This window comes from Ornithodoros turicata, unplaced genomic scaffold (assembly GCF_037126465.1).
Source record: "Ornithodoros turicata isolate Travis unplaced genomic scaffold, ASM3712646v1 ctg00000903.1, whole genome shotgun sequence".
NCBI classification, from domain to species: Eukaryota; Metazoa; Arthropoda; class Arachnida; order Ixodida; family Argasidae; genus Ornithodoros; species Ornithodoros turicata.
Window position 1 is genome coordinate 641,261 of NW_026999413.1, and position 24,395 is coordinate 665,655.

The 24,395-nt window shown below is 46.1% G+C and overlaps 1 protein-coding gene across 2 annotated transcripts in view; it reads left to right on the forward strand.

Moving 5' to 3' along the window:
• Positions 1-24,395, forward strand: part of LOC135375593 (Fanconi anemia group D2 protein-like) — a 339,045-nt gene that overhangs the window by 297,580 nt on the left and 17,070 nt on the right. For both annotated transcript variants that reach the window (XM_064608269.1, XM_064608270.1), the window contains exon 37: positions 8,752-8,898. In XM_064608269.1, coding sequence (XP_064464339.1) covers positions 8,752-8,898 — 147 coding nt within the window. The remainder of the gene's footprint in view (positions 1-8,751; positions 8,899-24,395) is intronic.

Consider the following 24,395-nt stretch of genomic DNA (forward strand, 5'->3'; position numbering starts at 1 on the left):
CGGCAAATCCGGACATTTTTCACGGGTTTGCCGATCTGCGGCTGGGTTGTCTTGTGCGAAGTGCCACGGACATCACCTTTCCATATTGTGTGACATTCAAAGACGTCCGGAGGCTCAGCATTGTTCGACCACTCTCCCCGCGACTGCAGACATGGAGGCACCGCGCGAAGTGTTGGACGACGTCGTCTCACAGACTGTCATGTCTTCATCACCCTCGAACGTGCATGCAAAATCTGGAATGGCACGCCTTCAGACAGTCTCGGTTTGGGCAGAAGGACCTGCAGGCAAGAAGCGAATTCGGCTGCTTCTTGACACGGGTAGTCAACAAACGTTTATACGTCGCGATCTGTTGAAGGAGCTAGGGTGCCAAATCACTGGTGAGGAGGACCTCTCCGTGTTCTCTTTCGCACGTACGCGCCACCCCAGAAGATTCCACTGCGAACGGGTGCAAGTCCGCCTCGAAGCCATCTCGGATCCGCGGTCGTGCATCGAGCTTGAAGCCCTCGGCATTTCTGAACTATGCCGCGTGTCTACGCCAGCCTTGGACGACGTAACCATGAGCCTTCTCTCGCTGCGAGGCCTCGAAGTGGCTGATACGAGCTGCACCACGGACATCGCTCTGCTGGTGGGTTCCGATTACTATTGGAAGCTGGTCACCGGCCGAGTGGAACGTCTCCCTGGCGATCTTGTTGCGGTGGAGACCATTTTCGGATGGGTCGTTCAGGGAGTCCAGCGGTCACCCAGTCGAACGCTGTCTACCGTGGTATCAGTCCTCTCCCTTTCCTGCGAGGAACAAGAATTCTTCGACCACATGGACCCTTCGGAAGCGTGGCGATTGGATGCCCTTGGCATAAGCGATCCGGTTCCTGGTCCCGACGATGACTTTGCGGCCGCCTACTTTACAAGCCATGTACGCCAATGTGACGGTCGCTACGTCGTCCCGCTAATGGTTAAACCAGAACTAGGGCTCCCTGCCTGCGCCAATAACAGGAATACGGCTCTACAGCGCCTCCTCTCGCAACTACGTCGGTTTCGTTTCGACCCAGAATTGCTGGCTCAGTATGACAAGGTCATACGTGAGTATTTTGACGAAGGTCATGCTGAGAAGGTAATGGGGATCACCAGCCGCCAAGAAAACGTTTATTACATGCCCCATCACGCGGTTGTGCGACAAGAGGCGATCACCACGAAACTCCGCGTTGTATTTGATGCGTCGTCCCACTTGCCAGGTCAGCAATCGTTGAACACTCTCCTGATGAAAGGGCCGAAGCTAAACGCAGATCTGCTCCATCTTCTGTTGCAGTTCCGCTGCAGCTCCACGGTTTTAACCGCCGACATCAGGAAGGCATACCTGCAAATCATCATTCGCCCCGAAGACAGAGATTTTCTTCGCTTTCTGTGGGTAAAGGATGTACGGCAGGCAACTCACTGGCTCGGCAGGCAACTCGTATCAACTTGCAACTCAGCACCGTATACAGTGGCGGTTCATAGTCGAGCGAGCACCTTGGTGGGGCGGATGGTGGGAACGCCTCATCGGCACCGTGAAGGCTGCTCTAAGGCGATGTCTCGGTAGAAGCCGCCTTACTTTCGAGCAACTAACTACAGCCCTATGCGAGGTGGAAGCTCTCGTAAATTCCCGCCCATTAACCCACGTCGCATCTGATGTCGAGGAACTCGTACCCCTCACGCCAAGCCACTTTCTGATAGGCAAACGAGCCATCTCTCTACCGGGCGAACACGCGGCCATCTCACAGCCTGACGCGGAGGACCTCCGGCACAACTTCAGAGAAATGCTGAAGGCGAAGGAACTCTTCTGGAAGCGCTGGAGATACGAGTACCTTCTGCAGCTGAGGTCTGCCCACGTGACTGCGTCTCCTACCCAAAGTCGTTTCAAGAAAGGGGATGTGGTGGTGCTTCAGGAAGATAATGTTCGTCCCCCTTTTTGGAAGCTCGGACGCATAGCGAAGTTGATATGAGGGAGAGATGGGTTAGTGCGGGCATGCTCAGTACGTCTCGCAAGCGGCACTACCATAACCCGTCCAGTTCAAAGGCTTTGCCGTTTGGAAGCAGACGTCTCGTCACCCGCGGCCGGGGATGATGTTGCGGATTAAAGGAGGTCGAGGCGGGTCTCGTGGTCACGGGCCGAGGTTCGCCATTGTGCTTTTCGGTTTTTGGTTCATTAAACCTTTTTCCTCTCGGAAGCAGAGCGGGCGCCTCGTTCTTCCCTCACACAGGCGACTGGAGACCATGTGGCGACTACCGCGCACTCAACCTACCTACTGTACCAGACCGATATCCTCTGCCCAGACTCCACGACTTTGCCGCCAGTCTGCACGGGAAGAAGTTCTTTTCCCAAGATAGATCTAATGAAGGCATATCATCAAATCCCCGTTGCATCAGAAGATATCCCTAAGATGGCTATCACCACCCCATTTGGTCTTTTTCAATTTCATCGTATGCCGTTTGGATTGCGGAACGCCGCTCAAACGTTTCAAAGATTTATCGACAGCGTCCTTCGCGGCCTTCATTTTACCTTTGCCAACATCAACGACATTTTGGTTGCCAGCTCGTCTCTTGAAGAGCATCTCGCGCACTTGCGTCTTGTTTTCACCCGCCTGGCAGACCACGGTATTGTCATGAACATACAGAAATGCGAGTTCGGGCAATCGTCGCTGGAATTCCTCGGCCACATGGTCTCGAGTGATGGCATCGCGCCTCTTCCCGCCAAGGTCGAAGCGATCATGAAATACCCGCAGCCCCAATCTTTCCGCCAGCTCAGACGTTTCCTCGGGCTCATCAATTTTTATAGACGTTTCATTCCGCACTGCGCCCACATACTACGCCCGCTGGAGGAACTCCTCCGCTGCGCCCGCCACGGTGCGCGTACTCTGACGTGGACCGAACCAGCCCGCCAGGCTTTCCAGGGTATCAAGACCAGTCTTTCTCACGCAACACTCCTTCACCACCCTAAGCATGAAGCCCAAACAGTCCTAATGGTTGACGCCTCAGGAGTTGCAGTCGGCGCTGTTCTCCAGCAGAAAATCGATGACGTCCGGTGCCCCATAGCGTTTTTCTCGAAGGCCCTCAAACCGGCAGAGGTCAAATACAGCACCTTCGGATACCCGTGTACCCTCCAACCGCCCGCATCACGTTCCCCACGAATTGGCCACGGCGTCTCACGTGTATCTTCGAACGGATGCCACGCGGAAGTCCTTTCACCCCCCATATTCTGGTCCGCACCTCGTCTTGTCCCGTTCACCCAAGCATTTCACCATCTCGGTAAACGGCCGTAAGGACACAGTCAGCATTGACCCCGAAGACCAAACTCGTTCGTTGGTCGGATGTCTCTTCGCCGTCTCTGGAGGGGGGGGGGGGGGGGGGGCTATGTAGCATATCGTCAGCATCGACAATGAGGAAGATAGCGCAGAGCGCGTGACCGAAAGCAACCAGTGATGCCATTCCTGCGCCATTTTGCGCCAAGCGGTGTTTCTTGTGCCAATCTGATACAAATCGAGAATTTTGCGCCAAAGTGCTCCAAACGGAGCATCGACTTTCTTCTGCTGTCTCTGCGCTTCGCCTACTCCCGGTCCCGTGTGGCCCGCTCGTGGCTGCCAGTGGATCACCAAAGAGAGGGTGAGATTTCCACCTTTCTTCACCACGTGCGTTGCTTGCATGGCGCTGCACGCGCGCGCGTTCCTGTTGTTATTGCCGAGTCAGGCGTTTTGGCAACTTGAAACAAGTGTCAAAGGATAGGTCCACTGCTTGAAATTCTTCGAGCTGGAGCAGTGTACGTGTGGTATTTCCCTTGTTTGTAATGCGCATCCGAACGTAGTGTAGCTTATTTTCCATTGATTGCCACTGCAAAATGGGTACTTTATCCTGGGACACCCTGTACACACTTAGCGAGAAAAATGCGATTACTCTGTGATCATTGTGAGCATCTTCGAAGGCTCCCGTATAGTTTCGGAAAGTTTCGGATTACCAACTGGTAGGGACGTTACCCGCGTACTGCTCGTTTGTTTTACCTTTTACTAGTTTTCGGAAGCCCTGCTTCCGTTGGCTCTGCACGAGTGGGTCGAGCTGAGTGTCGATTAGATTTGAACTCGACCCAATTGCCGTGCTCGACCCTTACAAAGTGAACTCGGTGTATGTCGATCGCGGGAGTGACGCGTTTAGTTGAATCGTACCAGTGGTGCTGTTGCTGATTAGTTTTCCCGATCTCGGCCGCAAACGCGGCAGCTCAAACTACATCATTATGAAAATCGATACCGATAGAGCATCTTCGAGGGCGGCCGACAGTTTACTGTCCATCTGCCACTGAAATAGCTCCCATAGCCACGTCGTGACCGTGTATGCCACATGAGGCGGTAACACAACCCAAGTTAGCGCTCACAAATGTATTTCTATTGCATTTTTGAATGATTGGCGTTGGACCCTTTGTAGACGCGTGTATGTACCATGAACTTAACAAAGACTCCGCGTGCTGTTTCTTTTCAGCCCGACGGACTTCTTTCAACTCATCAGTGCTGGATGAAATGGACATCAATGGTGATGTCATCAAAGTTTGGTGCGTGGCTAGTGGTGACCTCAAAAGTACGGAGGCGAAATGCATTTTCTGCAATGTGGTCATATGCTGTGCGCAGCATGGGGCATCTGCCATCAAGAGGCATGCCTTGACAAAAATGCACCTGAAGACCACAGAAAGGCATCGTAATGCGGAACGGAAGCTGATGAGGCCGAAGGAACTTCAACCAACGCTCAGTTTCAGTGGAGGAGCTAACATTTTGCGACTAGACGGCCGTGTTACCAGAGTGAAAGCACTGTTCGCTCTTTCACTAGCTGTGAGGCCAGTGCCTTTCACGTATGCGGACACTGCATCAAGTACGTTTGCTGCAATGTTTCCCGACTCAAAAATTGCAGAGAAGTTCTCCTGTGAAAGAACAAAAGTCTCCTACATAATTTCAGATGGCTTGGGACCTTATTTCAAAAAGAAAGTGACAGAGGAGGCAAGTTGGCCAGAAGTGTATTATTCTATCCAGATTGATGAAACACCGAAACCTGAGCAACATGTTCAACAGTTGGACGTTCTCTTGCGGTACTTTTCAAAGTCACAACATAGGGTTGTCGTGGAGCACTTGGAGTCTTTTAACCTAGGTCGTGCAACGTCTGCTATCATAGTTGACTGCATCGAAACAAGTCTTGTCGAACTCCCAAAGAACAAGCTGCTTTGCTTCTTCAGTGATGGACCCAATACAATGAAAAGTGTGAAAAAAAATTGAAGGAGTCTGTCAACTCGAACCTTTTGGACATTGGGGAATACAACCTCCACAAAATGCACAACGCCTTCGGTTCAGGCCTGACTGCCTTTGGCAGTGATGTTGAGCAACTAGTCATCGACATTTATTACTTTTTCAAGTATGCTGTTCGATCATCCCATCTGCAGGAGCAGCAGAAGATTCTTGGTATCCCGGAGCATGTCTTTCTTCGGCACGTTAGCAACAGGTGGCTAACCTTTCAAGACAGCCTCGAGCGAGTGCTAGAGCAGTACACTGAAAGCTTACTTTCATAGCGACGTGGATGCCCGACCAACAAGCTCTGCTCTTCAAAAGCGGTTGGCAACTACACTTGCAGACAAGAAGATGCTAGCCAAGATGATTCTCCTTAGGAACACAGCTGAACTGTTTGCTGGGTTCCAGGCACTCTTCCAGAAACAAGAACCGCTCATCCACATCGTGCACTCAGAATTGCTTTGCCTAACCAAGAAGCTGCTGAGCCGCTTCATGAGGCATGAGATGTACGCTACAATGACTGGTGCAGAACTTAAACAGCTTGATGTTGGAGCAGTGGAGGGCCTGAAGCAAGTTCCCGAAGTGGGGATGGACACAGCAGAGGAAATGCGCAACGGGTCCCTTCAAGAGAAAAAAGCTTTTAGGGTTGCTGTTAAAGCATTCTATGTTACAACTACGAAGCACCTGCTAAAACAGTTGCCACTTGATAACAAGTTGCTACAACATCTGCGGTTCCTGGATCCACATCCATCTGTCACAATTGAAGAAACTGTTCACTCACTTAAGTATGTTGCTGCAAGGGTGCCGCAGATAGTGAGGGGCGATCAGGGGGCATCCTTGATAGATGAATAGTATTCATTGCAGTGCCAGCCTCCGGTTGAGGACAGTTATTCTAAACCTATCGACATGTATTGGGCAGGCATTCTTGGATGTGCTGGTCAGACCCAGAAGTACCCACTGCTGTCTGTGTTGATCCGGGCCTTACTCTCTCTGCCACATGGGAATGCCGATTGTGAACGAGGCTTTAGTGAAAACAAGCGTGTAATGGACAACCGAGCAAACTTGTCCATTGCAAAGATCAACGGGATCCGGCAAGTGAAGACCTCTGCAAGACGGTTTGGGAGTGACCCTTCCAGTGTACCGCTTACGAGAGACATAATCAACGCAGTGAAACACTCACACAGGGTGTACTCTGAGCGTCTGCACAGTGAGGCTCAGGAAGAGGGACGAAGAGAAGAGGAAAAGCACAGCTGCAGCGAATCCTGCTGTGGAAAAGAGGATGAAGCTCAGTGAAGAAAAAGAATGCCTTGAGCGGAGTTTACAGTCTTCCAAGGCTATGCTTCAACGTGCTCGTGAGCTCATCAAAACGGGGCTTGCCACTAAAAACATGGAGGAAATCGAGAGCGGCCATGTTCTGCTTTCGGAAACTAACACAAGCCTGGTTGAAAATATGAGTAGGCTAACAGAGGTGAACGAAACTTTGAGGCAAAGTCTGTGTATTTGAAACAATAAATTATTTCAATGTTGCCATGTTTTTATTGTTCTTCAAGTATTTATGCTACAGTGTTTTCGTAGTGATCCTGCGCAGTGTTTACTCCGTTCTTCTTTGCTTTGTTTTCCCTGTGGAGGCCAGCATTAGTGAGCATACCTTTAGGCTTGATAGAATATAATGTGATTTGTGCACTCTGTTTAAATTTTGTGCACTAAAATTTGGTACCTAAAATGTTAAGGCTGTGTGTGCTTTAGAGCACCCCCTCGAAAATGCTCCATATTTACATGCTCCAAACTGCTTCGTGGTAGTGTATTTGCACGCTCCAAAGTGCTCCAAAATCAAAATTTTCTTGCTCCAAAGTGCTCCGAAATCAGATATTTTTTTCTCCAAAAATTGCTCCAAATTATTATTGGAAGGTGGCATCACTGAGCCACCTAGGCGATCCCGTCCATAAACCAGTTGTTGTTGTCACTCGGGCCGTTCGCTTCATCCCTCTCGGGCTCCTACACATGTATATCGTGTACCAAGTCTGGAATCACACGGTTTTCACACAGACACAGAGTACCGTCTTTTTTCTCTACAGGTATGTGCTCACACGACCACCACTGCTCGCGCTGTTGCTCAGTCGCTCCCATACTTGCACCTCATAGTAAAAGCAACAAACGGGTTGACGTGAATGCCAGTTGAAGTGCGAACTTCTCGAGCACACAGGGTAATCACAATTTTGTGTTGAGAATGTTGTTGAGAAGAGTTCCCAGTTATTTCCATCGCCCAATAGCTCTCTGTGCTACCTTGGTCGGACGGAACCCTCATAGCCGACTACCATAACTGGATTTTCTCGCAAACGGGAGAAGCCGCCAGCAAAGTCGGAGAAAGCCTCAGCTTTCATCCAATCAGATGCACGATACCCCATCTATGTAGATGGGGCAGGTTTCCCACATCTACATCACAAAATGGGTGCGCCCATGGCTTGTTTGGGTTTCTTTGATTAATTACTTTTCGTAATAGGAAGACAAAATTGAGAAACGAAGGTGCATTTTGGGTGCAGTTGGATATGCTCGTTCTGAATATCACAACAATTTCAACACACAGTGAAATCGGCATAACTGACCTTACACCCACACAGCATCCTGCAAAATACTGTCAGGATGTCAGAGTTCATTACTGTACTACTGGCCTCGGTAGCTGCGTTGGTAGCTACTGATCCCAAGGTTGAGGATGTCAGCAGCTTGGCGGCAGGGTACAAGCTGCTTTGACACGCCGTCCTGTGCGAGGAACGTCAAATAGGGTGTGCATTGTAATGAGATTTTAGTGCACGTTAAAGAAACCTCAGGTAGGCAAAATTAATCTGCAGACCGACCACTGTGGCGTCGCTCATGATCATAGTTGTCTCGTGACACAACGCCATGGATTATTCATATTATTTATGTACTACAGAAGCACTTGTCGTGATGTGTCAGTGGACATAGGTTGTGGTTTTATGCAATGTTAAATCACTGTGGCATGATGAAAAAAGAGGATAGTGATGCACTTCAAGTGTCTTAGTAAATTAGGTATATCCGAGTTAAAATTGCCAGCAAAGGATTGGCACATTATCCAACAGAGACATCTCATTCCTTCTCTCAAGTCATGCTGTCTGCTATGGGCAGCTTGTTTGAATGTCATTTGAACATATGTTTAAGATATGATCGAGTGGTAAGTTTTTCTTGAGCTCCTACCAGTGGAATGTTGCACGACATGTCCCACACTTGTATATGCATGGATTTACTTGTAAAAACACATGTAGTTAAAGTACCCCTGATGTTCAGTAGGTACCTTTGGACAATCTAGCAAAAAAATTCACTTGTGAAAGAATGACAGAAATGTGTTTTAGCATCAGCATTGTATCAGTAATTGATAGTGACATGGTGTTTTGGTACACCTAAGGATCGGTAGGTGCATCCTACAGCAGGTGCTTTCTTATGTTTGCAGGTAATGAAAGATGTAGGTTTGACAGGCCAAGTACCATTTGTGAAAAGGGCTCTGGAAAGCTTGGTATTCAGGGTGAAGGCAATGCTACGTAAACATGGCTGTCAAGATGCGTTTTGGCTAGGCAACCTTAAGAACCGAGACCTTCAGGTAAGCATGGTTTCCAGAAGGGTTATACAAATGTTATGTGTTGGTGTACGGCTACAGTTGCTGACCGATTTTTTGAACTTCTAGTAGCCGCAGAATCAGTCAAAATTATCGATCAGTCCGAATTCTTAGTCAGTGGCAAAAATCCATTTTGTTTCTAAAGTCGTTATTTAGAATTTTCAGTGACTGGAGAAAACTGTGTACCCATGTCTGCTTCGTTGCACAAAAATGGGACAACATGCCACAACAAATTTCTGCGAGGCTAGTACTTTCACTGTACACATTCATGGTGGATACAAGAATCGTAGCAGCTGAGGGAGGCATCAACATTCTCGTCACTGCTGTTGGTGATTTCGACACTCAGGTCATGAACTTTACAAAGTGTCATACCAACTCAAGTGTCCCGATCACGTGGCTTGCCCACGGCCGATTTTCCAGAAAAGAAATTGTGTTGTTGCCTATGGCATGGTGTAGGTATTTACCATGTATGTTATTTTTTCTGAGATTGCATATAACGACCACCAGACGGCTCCCAAATCGAAAGCATGAGTGAAAGGTTAATGCTTCGGTAACCACTCCTCCCCTGAAAACGGCCACTTTCCAGAAAGGATTTTGTTGCTCCTGTGCGTGTGTTCCTGAAGCTATTGGCACCATGGGGAAGCTCCTTTCTTTGCCTACTCCGCTATGGAAACCGTTTTTCGATATATCGATCTGCAACGGTGCTATAAGGCCGAGAGTAAGGCGATGACAGTGATATTTGGTGCTGTTTCAGAAAGGATTTAGCGAAAGCCGAAGAAGATAGCACAGTCTAGTTTTCTTCATCATGTTGTTCTATGACAGGCAAAAATCAACAAACAACAAAAGCAACAACAACTTTATTTTGAGATGGAGAGTGTGGAGGTTCATCGCCACAGGCGATATTCTACCCCATTGCTGGGGGGGATGCCAGGCAAAGGCTGCTACAATGTCGTATGTTTTCTATATTGTATAGATAATTTACAATGCCTTGGTGAAAAAGATGAAAAACTATTTCTTGCGCTGGTCGTTTTTTGCTGTTCTGTTATACGTCTACAGGCAAACTGTGCACTGGAGGTATTGAATCATGCCTACAACAGTCCCTAAAAATTACAGCGCAGTCGAGATATTTACAACAAAGTTACGACGTCTGAAACACACCTACCCAAAATTAGTGAGATTGAAGCTAGTGCGCCATTTGCTGCGCCATCTAGAGCCATAGCTTGCAACCGCTCATAGCTGTAGCAGCGGAGTCTGGTACTATAGGAGGCGCCCAAAACGACCGGAAGCTGGCTCACGAATGATGTGCTCGTACTGCCAATACACTGATTTCTGATGACTGCCATGGCATGTTTCCGTTGATCGGGGTGCACACCCAGTGCACCAACAAAGATTGATGCGGCTATGCAAACACCTGAGGGTTGTACATTAACTGTGCCACAAATGGATGATCTGCCGAACCTTCTTGCGGAGAACGTCACCTCAGTTAGGACGGAAGAAAATGCAATTTTTGGGCGGAGAATAATTTCAGCAACTCATTTTGTCGTGAGCCTTCGTGAAAGGATCAGCGTGTTGCATCGTGTGTGATAGCACAGCTGACGCTAAACTTTGTGTTACACAAGTCGTAACCGCCCTGAATTTTTTGTCACAAATAGAAAGCACCTGTAGGATTGACCACACCCTATTACAAAGTAGATTTCCCGCTTCGAAGGTTTCAGCTAAAAGGTTACACGAAAAGAGTCGTGCAACCAGTCGTCTGCCTTCACATTATATCAAGCAGCAAAACAAGGAAGGCTCACTACCTTCTCAATGGTAGGAACAGGCATGTGAAACAACAGTGAGAGAAAACACCAAGAGGACGGGTCATCGTTTTCTAGCGCGACGTGCTACGCTTTTTTTTTCTCACACGCATATATACATACCGGGTTTCAGTTCAATCCCCGGGCTAAAGAAAATTGCAAACGGGAGCACCAGTCAACGAACTTTCTTTTTTACAAGTATCTGTCCCATACCATCTACAAGCTGAGCACAGTGTGAATGAGTGGAAGGCGCTCAATATTCAAATAAAAATTCAAATGTGTTTTGTAAAAAAAAACGTAAGTTCTAAAGCAGGGCGCTGTCGGCATTAAAATAGGTACTGCCCCTTTTGGGACCTTCAGTGGACACCTTTTAGAGAAAAATCTGCCACCGAAGCCGGCCATTTGTTGCAGTAATTATAATTGGTTTTGGTTTACATATTTTTGTCGCGGCTGGTCGCAGTGAAGCGCAAAAGGACGCTCTTCCACTCCCTTATCGACCAATGAATTATGTCTATACCACCAATGAACTACGTTCTTTTGTGCTTCACCGCGACCAGCCGCGACAAAATATGTAAACAGAAACCAATTAATTACAGCAACAAATGACCAGCTTCGGTGGCAGATTTTTTTCTAAAAGGTGTCCACTGAAGGTCCTAAAGGGGGCAGTACCTAGTTTAATGCGGACAGCGGCCTGCTTTAGAAGTTATTGTTTTTTACGAAACTCATTTGAATTTTTATTTAGATAATGAGCGCCTCCCACTCATTCACACAGGGCGCAGCTTGCAGGTGGTATCGGACAGATACTTGTAAAAAAGAAAGTTTGTCGATTGGTGCACCCATTCGCGAATTATTTAGCACGGGGATTTAACTGAAACACCCGGTGTATACATATATATATACAGGGTGTTCCATTTAAGATTGACCCCACCTTTAAAAAATAATGAATCATCGCAGAAGAATGAAACCAAGTGCATAGTGTTACCAGTGACCTGGAGCATTTCATAATATTTTTTTTTCGCGCAATTAACTGATTAATTAATTAATTTAATTTTCTCTTTTTAATTAGTAGGATCACACCGGAGATGTCAACTGTGAAGTTGTGGGCGTTGACATGAGAAAGCGAATGAATTGAAGGCACGGATTGCTTAGGCATGCCGTCTCCTCGTGTGACTTACATACGATCTTCCGTGTGTAAGATTCCACCCACGTTACAGAACTCCAAGTGGGCAAAATTAATTCACAGGCCGACTACCGTGGCGTCGGTCATGATCACCGTTGTTTCCCCTATAGTCATAAACCCCCCAATTATTACTGTTATTATTTACATGCTCGCTTGCTTCCTTCCTTTCTTGCTTGCCCTGTGCAACATCTAGGACAAGCATCGTACCTACTGTCTCTTCGTTGGAAAAGACATAACTTGTGCTACAACGCAGAGAGTGGGTGCAAATGAAAAGGTGTAAAAGAGCGGCTTCATAAATTTCATAGCCCACAGCTTTTCTTTCTTTCTCATTGATTTAATAATCTCGCGCTCGTGGTTCAAGGTAAGCCGTGAGCAGATAACTTCCGGTTCCCGTGTTTTGTGTCGTTTCACGCCTAAAAAACAAAGAATCAAGAGATAAAGCGCCGCAGTGACCTTGCTGGTGTCCCCGCACCCGTGACAGATAACAGCATCGGCGGAACAGACGGCATCAATGCTTGTTCGTCAAGCGACCGTGAGAAAGCGCTGCAATGAAGCGCTCTTTTCGCGCGACGGAAACTGATTCCGTCGTAGTTTCGGAACTCCGGGCCCTTTCTGCTGGCCCGGGAAAAAAAGACTCGTATAAGCTAGAGAGTTCCAACACACTGCATTCGCTTTCTCATGTCAACGCCTACAACTTCACAGTTGACATCTCCGGTGTGATCTTCCTAATTAAAAAGTTAGAAAATTAAATTAATTAATTAATCAGTTAATTGCGCAACAAAAAATACTATTAAATGCTCGAGGTCACTGGTAACACTATGCACTTGGTTTCATTCTTCTGCGATTATTCATTATTTTTTAAAGGTGGGGTCAATCTTAAATGGAACACCCTGTGTATACAGGGTGTCCCAGAAAACGTATCATTGAACTATAATAAAAAAACTACGCCACCGAGAATCATGCGGTCAACAGCATTTGCTCTTATCAGGTTTTTGCCACCTCCTGATGTGAGTGTAATGTACTCCAAGTTTAATTATGTAAATATTTGCGAACTGAACTCGGAAATTTGCCAAGTAAGGGTCACTTTTTTACCACACCAATATGAAGTGCGTGCCAAATTCACTCAAATTCATGATAATTCACTTTGATATTCACGAGCTATCCCATCAGGAAAAATAGCCGAATATCGTGCTTTTCGGAGCACCGAACCATAGCGCGCGATGACTTTTTGAGTGCAATCGCTCTCAGTGCGAGGAAAAGAGGTTCCGAAGCCAGCCCACAGAGTGATAGTAGAAAAAGTAACAGTTCCTAAAATTGGGAGAGGGAAAGCATTATCCCAGCGAAAGTCGGACGTGATAAGCCGTTCCTGTTTCTCTTCCTGCGATGTCGGGGAGGGCTGGGTTTCCGACCTCCTTTCGTTGGACTGACAACGATTGCGCTGAAAAATTCATCGTGCGCTATTCTGTGCGACATCCGTAGAGCATGATGTTTGGCTATTTTTTCTGATGGGATAGCTCCTGAATATCCCTGTCAATTATCATTAATTTGACTAAACTAGACACGCTCTTCACATTGGTGGGGTAAAAAAGTGACCTTTACTAGGCAAATTTTCGACTTAAGCTCGCAAAAATTTACATAATTGAACTTACGTTACACGACATTCACATGAGGAGGTGGCAAAAACCCAGTAAGAACAAATGCCATTGACCGCATGACTCTAGGTGGTGTACTTTTTTTATTATAATTCAGTGACACGTTTTCTGGGACACCCTGTATAATGCTTGTAAGTGCTCAAACGTCGCCATGCCTGTACTGGACAGCTGTTTCGGCCTTATTGGGCCATCGTCAGCAGTACGCAGGCAGGCAGTGTTTGAGCGGATGGCGTCAGAAGGTCACGAAGGCCGTGATTCCTCCCGTCAGGGTGTGTTAACACACCACTCAAAGCCCAGTGCAATGCCAGTGAAGTATGTAATGAGAAAAATTAGCCGAAGCACTTTGGCTGCACCTATAGTATATGTTTGTAAGTACTCAAACGTCGCCATGCCAGTACTGGGCAGCTGTTTCAGCCGTACTGGGCCATCGTCAGCAGTACGCAGGCAGGCAACATTTGAGCGGTTGGCATCAGAGGGTCACGTAACACGTGATTCCTCCTGTCAGGGTGTGCTAGCACACCGCTGAAAGCCCAGTGCAAAGCCACTAAAATATGTAATGAGAAGAATTAGCCGAAGCTCTTTGGCTGCACATATAGCATATGTTTATAAGTGCTCAAACGTCGCCATGCCAGTACTGGACAACTGTTTCGGCCTTATTGCCTGCCTGCGTACTGCTGACGATGGCCCAATTCGTTGCCACCAAAGATGGCTCAGTTTTCATCGCGTTTTTGTTCTAAACGGAAGTGCTGTGTGAACCAATTTTGTGGTCAGTTGCACGAATTGAACCACAGTCTTTCATTTGAGATCAAGTTGTTTTTGCATCTTAGTACCCCTTTAACTCGTACAACTTCCATCCACGATGACGAACGCTGGCTACCCACAACCGGTGTTCGAACTTCGGAAACCCCAAACACACACGCCCATTGTGGTTTTTCTCTTGTTTTCTAACAGTGAACACCTATGTTCCACTAGCGCCCAACAACGCCATTATAAATGCCGAACCAGAGACCGTTAAGAAAAAGCAGCAACATGATGCGTACTGTATATGAAAACAGCCAAATAGAAATAAATATTTTGCATTGTAGCTCAGGAACACTTGAGGAATCATCTGCCAACAGCCATTTACTTCCACATTTGGGGTCCGGACAGTGCCTCTAAATTTAATATGCGAAAACTGTACAAAGCTTTGTATTTTTTTCCTAAGCCATCAGACGTGAGGTACTGTAAACGTATTTTTATTATCGATGTATTAATTTTCGCGAATCGCGCATTCAGTCATTTGCGAAGTTATCCGCGAGTATTTAATTCCGCGATTCTAGGGCGGTTTCCTTTTGCGGAATAAACGCCAAGCTGTGTTCGCGAGTACAATTTTTGGCGATTTTTTAGCGGTCGCGAAACTCGCGAAAATTAATATATCGCGAATAAAAATACGTTTACAGTGCCTTTAAAAGTGCATTTGGTTAGTTTAGAAGGGCTAAAACCTTGCAGTATGCTAGTTCCATCTCCAATCGAACAATCCGGTACACTTGATGTCTCAAATGAACGGGAAAAAAATATATGTTGAACCCATCCGTGAATTAGGAGAAATAAACGCTTTCCGAATTCTCTGCGCTGCGCGGGTTGGGAAATAGGAGAGGAGGAAAAAACTGTCTCTCATAGGACGATGCTGTGGCGCGCAAGTTTGAGCGTTCCCTACAAGGCTATTTCTTTTCGCATTGTAGTAATTTCTTGATCTGGCTTTAGACCAGTTAGGGCACAATAGGATTTTGCGTTGGCGGTGCTGGTAGCAGCTCCTATCCTCCAAACGCCCATTTCAACCGACGTCCCAAATAAACCGAAAGCTCATTTCCTCCGAAAAAATATTCGGAGCTTCTGGGCTTTCGGTTGATCTGGGCACGCGGGTGGCAGTGACCCATATCCCCCAAATGCTCTTTTCATCCGAACGCCCAGAACCACCGAAAGCGTGATACTTGAAAGGACACGCTTCCCCCGTTTGACAGGGAAAGGAGGAAGGGCGAGCGGATCCTAAGTGTGGGGGTATCCGATGTACAGCCCGAAGCAGAGTTAACTGGAACGCCACTTCGACTGGCGGAGGTAATGTCGGGGAGAGAGCAACCCTAGCGGCTCATACGAGAAATAACGGCAAACAGTGTTTCGACTGTCCCACTGTTGCTGCTGGAGCGTCCGCCTAGCCATGAGCTGATGACTCAGCATTACCCTCAGCTGCGGTTATCATTGCGATATTTGTTTGTGTTTGCGGCGATTATGTGAAGTTGTATGTCGGCTGATATCGCACGGATGCGCTGACCTTCTCATTGATACACACGAAGCTGGTCGCGTTTGCTCAGTTGAGCATTTTCAGATTTGTGATTAGACAAATGAGGATGCACGGAGTCTAGTGGCAAATTCAATGCGGGAACGAGGGAATTTGAATTTGGTGTCCACCTTTGTGTGTTAAAGCTCAGCTACGCCGATTTTCGAGTGTTACAGAATGAAATGGTACTCACACGATGTGAACACACACACACACACACACACACACACACACACACATAAGGGAACACTGATTATGTATGCAAAATAGTTATCCCAAACTCCTCGCGGTTTTCAGAAAAAGTGAATATTTAGTTTCACTGACATCCCGTCTTTTGGCCCGCAAACCCTGTGTCGACGACACATTCGTGGTCTGCCCGCGCTCCGGCCTGGCATGACTTTTGGCTTGGTTTCTTCCGCCAAGCCAGCCAGTTTCTTCTGCCGAGCCGTCTGCTGCGCAGATTCACATTGGGGAAGTGATAAACAGTTCGCTATTAGGGAGCCAGTATATTTCTGGACTTCACTAAACCCACGAGGAACGTGAGTTTTGCTTCCTTCGACTGCAAAGCATTTGCTAGGCCAGTACAGTCTTCCTGGTGTGATTCGTGTTCTGTGCTGCGTGCAGAGAATGCATGAGCGGTTTGCTCCCGTCTGCAAGAACACTTCAGCATGCAGTTCCAATGTTTCAAACCACAATTTTCCGAAAGGCGAAAGAGAAATCTATTGACTGCAACGATCGGTTACAACTCCGACTGGGTGCCACCTTCGAAAGCAGCGATTTGATCTGTTCATCTGGCTCATACGAATGTTACGGAAGCAATGCGCAACTTGTTTCACAAGTAGCCGAAGATGTCTCGTCCGGGATGCTGTGCCAACCTTATCTGCAGCAGGAGATTGCAGGGGCAGGACTAGGCAGCAGATAAAGGTAAGACACGTAATGTTAGATAAGTCAGTCATGCGGTGCAAATTGCATCACGTAGAAGAGAAAAATACGCTATCTGTCAGTTACTGCTTCATCCTTTAGAGATTACGCCCCAGCGGGTGTATTCTCAGTACAGATTTGGAATTGCCTTATTTGTTAAATAATTTCGCAGGCATTCTGGCACCACCGAAAAGCTTGCACTCCACGTCTCAACTATCACCGTCTGGGTTTCAAGCTGAAGGCTGTCACCAGTGCCAACCAGACGCCTCTTCAAAGTTCATCTGTTTTTGTTGACGGAACAGTGACACCTGGTACTGAGGTATTTTATTTTCTGATTAATGAAGTGCATTCCATCACTTGTGCTCGACTTCTTGTGTTCGTATACCCTTGCTGTTGCTCGCTAGCTTAGAGCAACCATGCCTGAGGTGCCAGCGCTTTCAGAGTACATTTAAGCAGTATCATCGTATCATATGCACGGCAGCACATCTTGTGTATTTTGAGTAAGGTATAAATTCAATGTTGGCTCAGCTGTTGTATTTTGGTCACAAATAAGGTGTTCTCTTCTCAAGGGCAGTTCAAGCAGTTCCATGTGTGCAACAGCACATACTTTTTCTCAGTTTTGACTAAGGTAAATCGAAATCTTCCAGTTGATGTCTTTCGGTCATAAATTATCTTTTTCGAGACATTCAAACAGCATCATGTGTGCACCAGTACATACTTTTTCTCAGGTGAAGTAAGGTAAATCTGTCCGCCATGGTGTTCTGGCAGTGCAGCAGAAGCTTTTGTTGCATTCAAGTGGTATCATGTATACAAAAACTTGTTTTATGCCTTTCTGTAGCTGCTGTACTAATATTGTGAGTACAGAGACATTCCTGCAGAACATATCGGAGCATCTTGTGTGCTATTGTTTGTATCATCTGCAGCAGTATATTGATAATGTTAATTATTCAACAACAAACAAATTATTCACAACACACCACATACTGCATGTCTATGGTGCGTGTACAATGCATGAAACCTGTTCTCAGGTACAGGCCAGCTGGTACGCAATTACAATATGAAACAACTGACACAGAGACCATAAAATCATGCCTTTTCCTCCGCGCCTCGGGTTTCATGTTATTATCCTCACATGCAGCTCAATTCGCCTGTGCTGTGCAGCATGAGCAAAAGCTATATTGTTTGTGGTCACATGACACTGAACATAAATACAGTGAAACCTTACTATGTTGGACACCCGCGGTGCAGCCGAAGCGTCTCCTACTTATAGAGGTGTCCGAGTTACAGAATATGACGGCAACAAAAAATGGAAGAGATCACAGCTGTGAGAAATGTCCCCCTTCTTCAATTTAAGGTCCTTAGTGGTACCTGGTGGTGGTGCCTGGTAGTGGTACCTCTACCCACTCTTCACTGATAATTATTACTGATTTTAGTATATTCAATTCCGTTCAGATTCTACTCAATGGCATTACCTCTGGAGCTTTTCGAACAGCAAGGACTTGTCTCTCAAGCGTCAGCCCACTTCTCATAGCTTTGGTGCAGTGCTCGTTCAAAGGCTCTAGACAAACTGAAGACAAGTGCTCACATAAAGAATTACAATGTAGACTGACAGCACTTGGTTTTGGACTCTAAAAACTAAAGCAACAAAATGCTGAGACCAGTATAGGGGAAAAAAGGGGCAAAAGTCAAGGCCACTGGCTCATTTTGGGTCTTTTTGGTGCAAAGATGGGCCGATATTGAGGTAATTTGGCCAGGGTTTTGTCTGACTTTGCAGGGAAAACCCTATCCTACTTCCAAGATAGGGAGGTGTCCGACATAGAGAATTTCGACCCCATGTAGTTTCAATGGGAGCCTGCCCGTGCAATGAAATCATGGGGAGTTGTCCGAGGTAGGGAGGTGTCCCACTGTGGAGGTTTTACTGTACTATAGAGCATTCTACATCATGTCATCTAACAGTTGTTCACGTTTGGATATTTTAGCCATGGAATTTACCCTGCATGCACCATACAATGTCCAAACACGAACAACTGCTAGAGAGCAGCATGTACTGTTTCTGTACTGGACTTATGCAGCATGTACTTTCAACATTCAAACAGCATCATGTTCACATGTACAGCATGTACTTAGGCAGCATGTACTTGCATGGACTGGATGGCAGCCAACATGCTGTCAATAAAAAGAATAATGGAAGGAGCTCAATATGATCCTTAGGCTGTGCCTGGTCATTGCTTTCTGACAAATGGTGACTTAGAATTTCAGGACAGTGCCTGCAGTGGTAGTACTCTTGTGTTCTCACCCTCCGTATAGCACTTATGGCTTGCGTCCTGTGATCGGAGACAGTGGTGTCTTTTTTTCTGCTACAACCAGTAAACTACAGTAAAGATTTAGAAATACTGTGTCATACCATAAAGCACTATGGGAAATGGCAGAATGGCCACGTAATGCACTGCAGGCCTACCACAGTATGGTAACGCTCTGAATACTGATTTGCTCAAAAAAGGAATGTGTGCGTTTCTTGTACTAACTTCCCCTTATCCAAGGTTGTAGAAAAATGTTTTCAGCTAATGGGGAGGGAGAGGACATTCTGGAGTCTCGTTGACCTACAATGTGTCGTGTGTGAAGGTCATTTTGAAGAGTGTAGGTGGTACAAGACTGTGTTCTCACATTCTTGGCAGTGTTGACTAATAACCATAATAAAGTAGAGGGTACATTTGTTGCTTCATATATTTGTGTCATGGCAAAGTATGTAGAGATACATCTGTCTCAACATGCAGGTGACAAAACTGCTTTTTATGCCTAAACTATGACAAATAGTTGTCTGTTCAGCACCACTAATCATGTGCCGGCCTCCATGACATGTCTGTGACATTCCAAAGTGATTAACATGTCCCATAGATGTGTGCAATGCTGAAGATGACTGTGTACCTTCTATGGATTCTTGATTCAAGTAAAGTACTGTGTGATTTGCTAACAGCGCCTGGCTGTACCTTCACAATTCTACATAAAAATATGTAAAGTTTGCCGAAGGAAACATCATGAAGGTCCATAGCGAAAAACCCTGAGACGAGGGATAGGAAGGGACATACACAATGTCTCAACGTAGTGTGTGTATGTCCCTTCTTGTATCTCCTCTTCAGGTCTCGCCATCATGGACACTATCACCAGCTCGCTTGCTGTTGAACCGTTTTTTCAACGATAAGGGTCACTTTCATGGACTGGATGGCAGCCAACATGCTGTCAATAAAACGAATAATGGAAGGAGTTCAATATGATCCTTAGGCTGTGCGTGGTCATTGCTTTCTGACAAATGGTGACTTAGAATTTCAGGACAGTGCCTGCAGTGGTAGTATTCTTGTGTTCTCACCCTTGACACCCATTGTGTGTCATCGGTCACCTGTAATCTGCTAATATGCACAAAGCTAAAACAAAGTATATTTGTATTTCTTTGAATACAGTTGGTACAGCACATTGTTTTTTACATGTTCTTTGGAAAATATAAATAAAAAATTCTCTACTCTGCAAGTCTCCTGTCAGCTCTACAGAGCAGCTTCGAATTTTACTAGAAACCACGTGTGAAACCTAGACCAAACTAGTGGTGAAGGTCCATATAGGTCATAGATGGATACTATTATTATTATTAGATCATAGGTCAGGCTTAGGTCCTGGTTGGTAGCAACGCATTTGAATCTTATTAAAACTTGGTGCAGGAGGTGACCAACATAACTAAATACACCAACTGACTCTCACAAATTTTGTGGTGTTATACTTTTGAAACAACATTAATATGCTGCAGTGGTCTTTTCTCCTTTGTTCCTTTTAACCTAGAAATATTAGGTCTTCGGCATCACCAGCCTTAGTTGCTGAGCATGCAGGTATTTACGTTGAGCACTGCAGTTTCATATTTGTTTCTCTGGACAAGCAAGCCCGCTTCCCCATTTTGATAAGAGTCTTCCAGCTTTGACGGGGCATTTGTGGACAAGGAAAACATTTGGACTATTGTGTATTTTGCTATGAAGTGCACCATACAAGACAGAGGACACCATCAACCATTTCCACCAAGGTTATTAAATTTGTGATGAAGAACATATACCTTTTGTCACTGACTAATTTGGTGGCAAAGTTACTTGAGTGGCAGTTGTGCAATTTTAAGCACATGTTTAAAAAAATAGGATATGGGAAGTGCTGACTGGTTGAACATGTGGAACATGTGGAGTACCCAATATAATAATTGGGGGTTTACGTCGCGAGACAACTGAGTGTGGAATACACAGCACAGTGTAATGTTCCTTATTCTGGCAATGTTAGCATGGTTCAAGAAGTGGTAAATGTTGCACTACCCTTAATAACAACTGTTGGGCCCAGCAAACAGGATACACATACCCTGATCTGAAGACACTATGCCTAACTCAAAAGCAATATGAGATCGACCCGTACGTGTTTATTTGCGAAACTATTATGAATGAAATACGGCCTGTGTGGTATAGAACAATGCGCACACTCATGTAAACATGTAAACAATACCTATAAGGGCTCTCGACCTACATGCCGCGATGCGCTCTACGAGATAAACAACACACTACAAAACTATATCCAACACTTTTTGTGCGGGGCAACTCTAATGAGCACTTTCATATAACCGACGAATGGTTCAACGAATGCAGTTCGAGTGGTCACGATACATTCCTACGTCGTTCATTGCAGTCGCGCTATATGTTGCTCCACAATATATGTATCTCGTGTAACAAGCTTGGCAATCGCACGATGTGCATGGGCAGAAATACGGCCTTCTTTCTTTGAAGACCAGTCCTCTGCAGGTATCTGCTCAAACAATCACCAAGTCTCACGTTGTTGCTCAATCGCTCCCATTCCTGCACTTGTAGTAAAAGCAGCAAACGGGTTGACGTGAATGGTAGCTCAACGGTTGAACTGCGAAGTTCTCGAGCACGCATAATCACAATTTCACGCCGAAAATGATGTTGAGGTGAGTTCGCGGGTGTTGTTTCCATCGTTCAATAGTTCTCGGGATTACCTCGTAGCCGGCGGCCATAACTGGATTTCCTCGCAAACGGGAGAAGACGCCAGGAAAGTCAGAGAAAGCCTCAGCTTTCATCCAATCAGACGCACGACTCTCTATCTACGTAGATGGAGCAGGTTTATCCCATCTACGTCACAAAAATGGCTGTGCCCATGGCTTGTTTTGGTTTCTTTGATGAATTAATTTTCGTAATGGGAAGACAAAATTGAGAAACGAAGGTGCGTTTCGGGGGCAGTTGGATGTGCTCGTTCTGAATATCACAACCGTTTCAACACATCGGGAAATCGGCGTAGCTGACCTTTAATGAGATAACAGCGTCGCATCCGCGTGATATCGGCCAGCATGCACCTTTACATAATCGCCTCAAACCGTAACAAACGTCGCGATGATAACCACAGTTGAGGGTAATCCCGAGTCCACACCTCATGCCAAGGCGGACACCCTCGCAGCATAATGGCGAATTCGGGTGATCATTTCATGGCAACTTTTTTTTCCAGATCCCGAACAGTCATGTTCGTTTGGACGAAGCAAAGCAATCTCGCTTGTTCGTGTGGCAATTTCCGAGCGCCGAGAATTTGTTAGCTAGCACTTTTTTCGCACGATCTCGAAACTGTCGAGCAGTGGGTTGCCCAACTATTTCCAGTGTCGTCAAATCCGCACTGCAACGGTGACGAGTGCCCTCATTGGCCCGCAAGTCGAAGTTCACGCAATTTAGCAGACGACGGAACCCGAAGACGGGCGACCGCGTTACCCCTAACTTGATCCGAGTGTACGAACTCTGCCCTGCTTCAAAAGGGATGACGCGAGCCTGATCCTGATCCTAAAACCGCTAGATCCCTGGTACTCATGTTCGGGTGGCAACTGTCACGTGATCCAGCTCGAGAGCCGACCTAGCAATTTCCGAGTGCTAGGCCATGTTGCCATAAAATGACCACCCGAATTTGCCATAAGTAGGACAGTCGAAACATTAGTTCCCTGTATTTCTCCTAAGCGCCGCTAGGGTGGCGGTCTTCCCGATTCGGCAGTCGAAGTCGCGTTCCAGTTAAGTCTGCCTCGAGCTGTGCTTTCTGCAGCTCACCAGAGAGGGTGACGTGACTCTAGCCATCACGTGGGTCCCTGGGTGCTGCTCATCCGGTGCTCGAAATGTTCTGTAACGTGATGTACGCGATCCGCTGACTTCTACAGCTTCTTTTGTTTCCGTGCTTAATAATTATCCTTAGAGGTGTAGCATCTAGATCTCCGCGAGATGTAACGGATATGACTGATATAAAAATGACAGCTGATGCACGGAATCTACAGGGTGTCCACGCTAAGTGTGAACAGATTTTTTAAAAATATATATAACACTTTTTCCAAGATGAAATCAATTGCAATATAGATATGCTGAAGGGCACTCCCTAGCAGGGCATTAGCAAAGTCCAAAGGCCATGTCTTAATTAACTTTCATTAATTCACTTTTTAATTATAAAAGCTACAAAGTTGTCCCAATGAGAACATCTGTTCCTTTCGGTCACCTGATATCGTAGCCGTTTTCAGAACAAAAATCCGTTCGATAGATCGCCCGCAAAAAATTCGTGAAGGAACGCCATTTTTTCTTTATTTTGTTCATTGCGCTTCTTAGAAGACGCGTATTTCCTTCATCCCCAACGGGAGAGGGGGAAGGAGCACAGTGCCGCTTCATGCGTCGAAGATGCTTTAACTTGCGGAAACAAAACAAAAACAAATGTATCGGGTGACTCTATCGGAACTGGCTTTATCTTGGGTTGCATTTTCTGTTTCCTTTTAATCCTTTTCCAGGACGCGAGAGGCGATAGTGTGCTCTTTCTCCCTCTCACATCGAGGGTGAAAGAAAGACGAGTCTTCTAAGAAGCGCAATGAACAAAATAAAGAAAAAAATGGCGTTCCTTCACGAATTTTTTGCGGGCGATCTATCGAACGGATTTTTCTTCTGAAAACGGCTACGATATCAGGTGACCGAAAGGAACAGATGTTCTCATTGGGACAACTTTGTAGCTTTTATAATTAAAAAGTTAATTAATGAAAGTTAATTAAGACATTGCCTTTGGACTTTGCTAATGCGCTGCTAGGGAGTGCCCATTAGCATATGCTATATTGCAATTGATTTCATCTTGCAAAAAGTGTTATATATATTTTTAAAAAATCTGTTCACACTTAGCGTGGACACCCTGTATATCAAAGAAGCCTGAGCTTGGGTGGGTAGAAATGACACGACACTTCGTGTGTACAAATGAGATCGCGTTCAAGAAGTGATCTGAACGGAGAGATATTTCGAAAATGAATTTTATTCGTATGCACGTTGCTCACGGGAGAATCTCTACCTTCGGAAGCTCATGGAGGTCCGCGTCATGAGGCACGGAAAAAGAACATGATGGGAATGGTATGCCCTGGGGCTGGAACATATAGCGGAACGGCGGAAAACACACAAACCTCAAGCGCCTTCTGAGAAGATTGACAGTTCAGACGATATGTTGGTTTCATGCATTCATACTGCTTGCAAGCTTTTTCTTGGGGTTGTTTCAGCCGGCTAATAGAGTGTTTTCTGAACGTCTGAACTGTATTAACA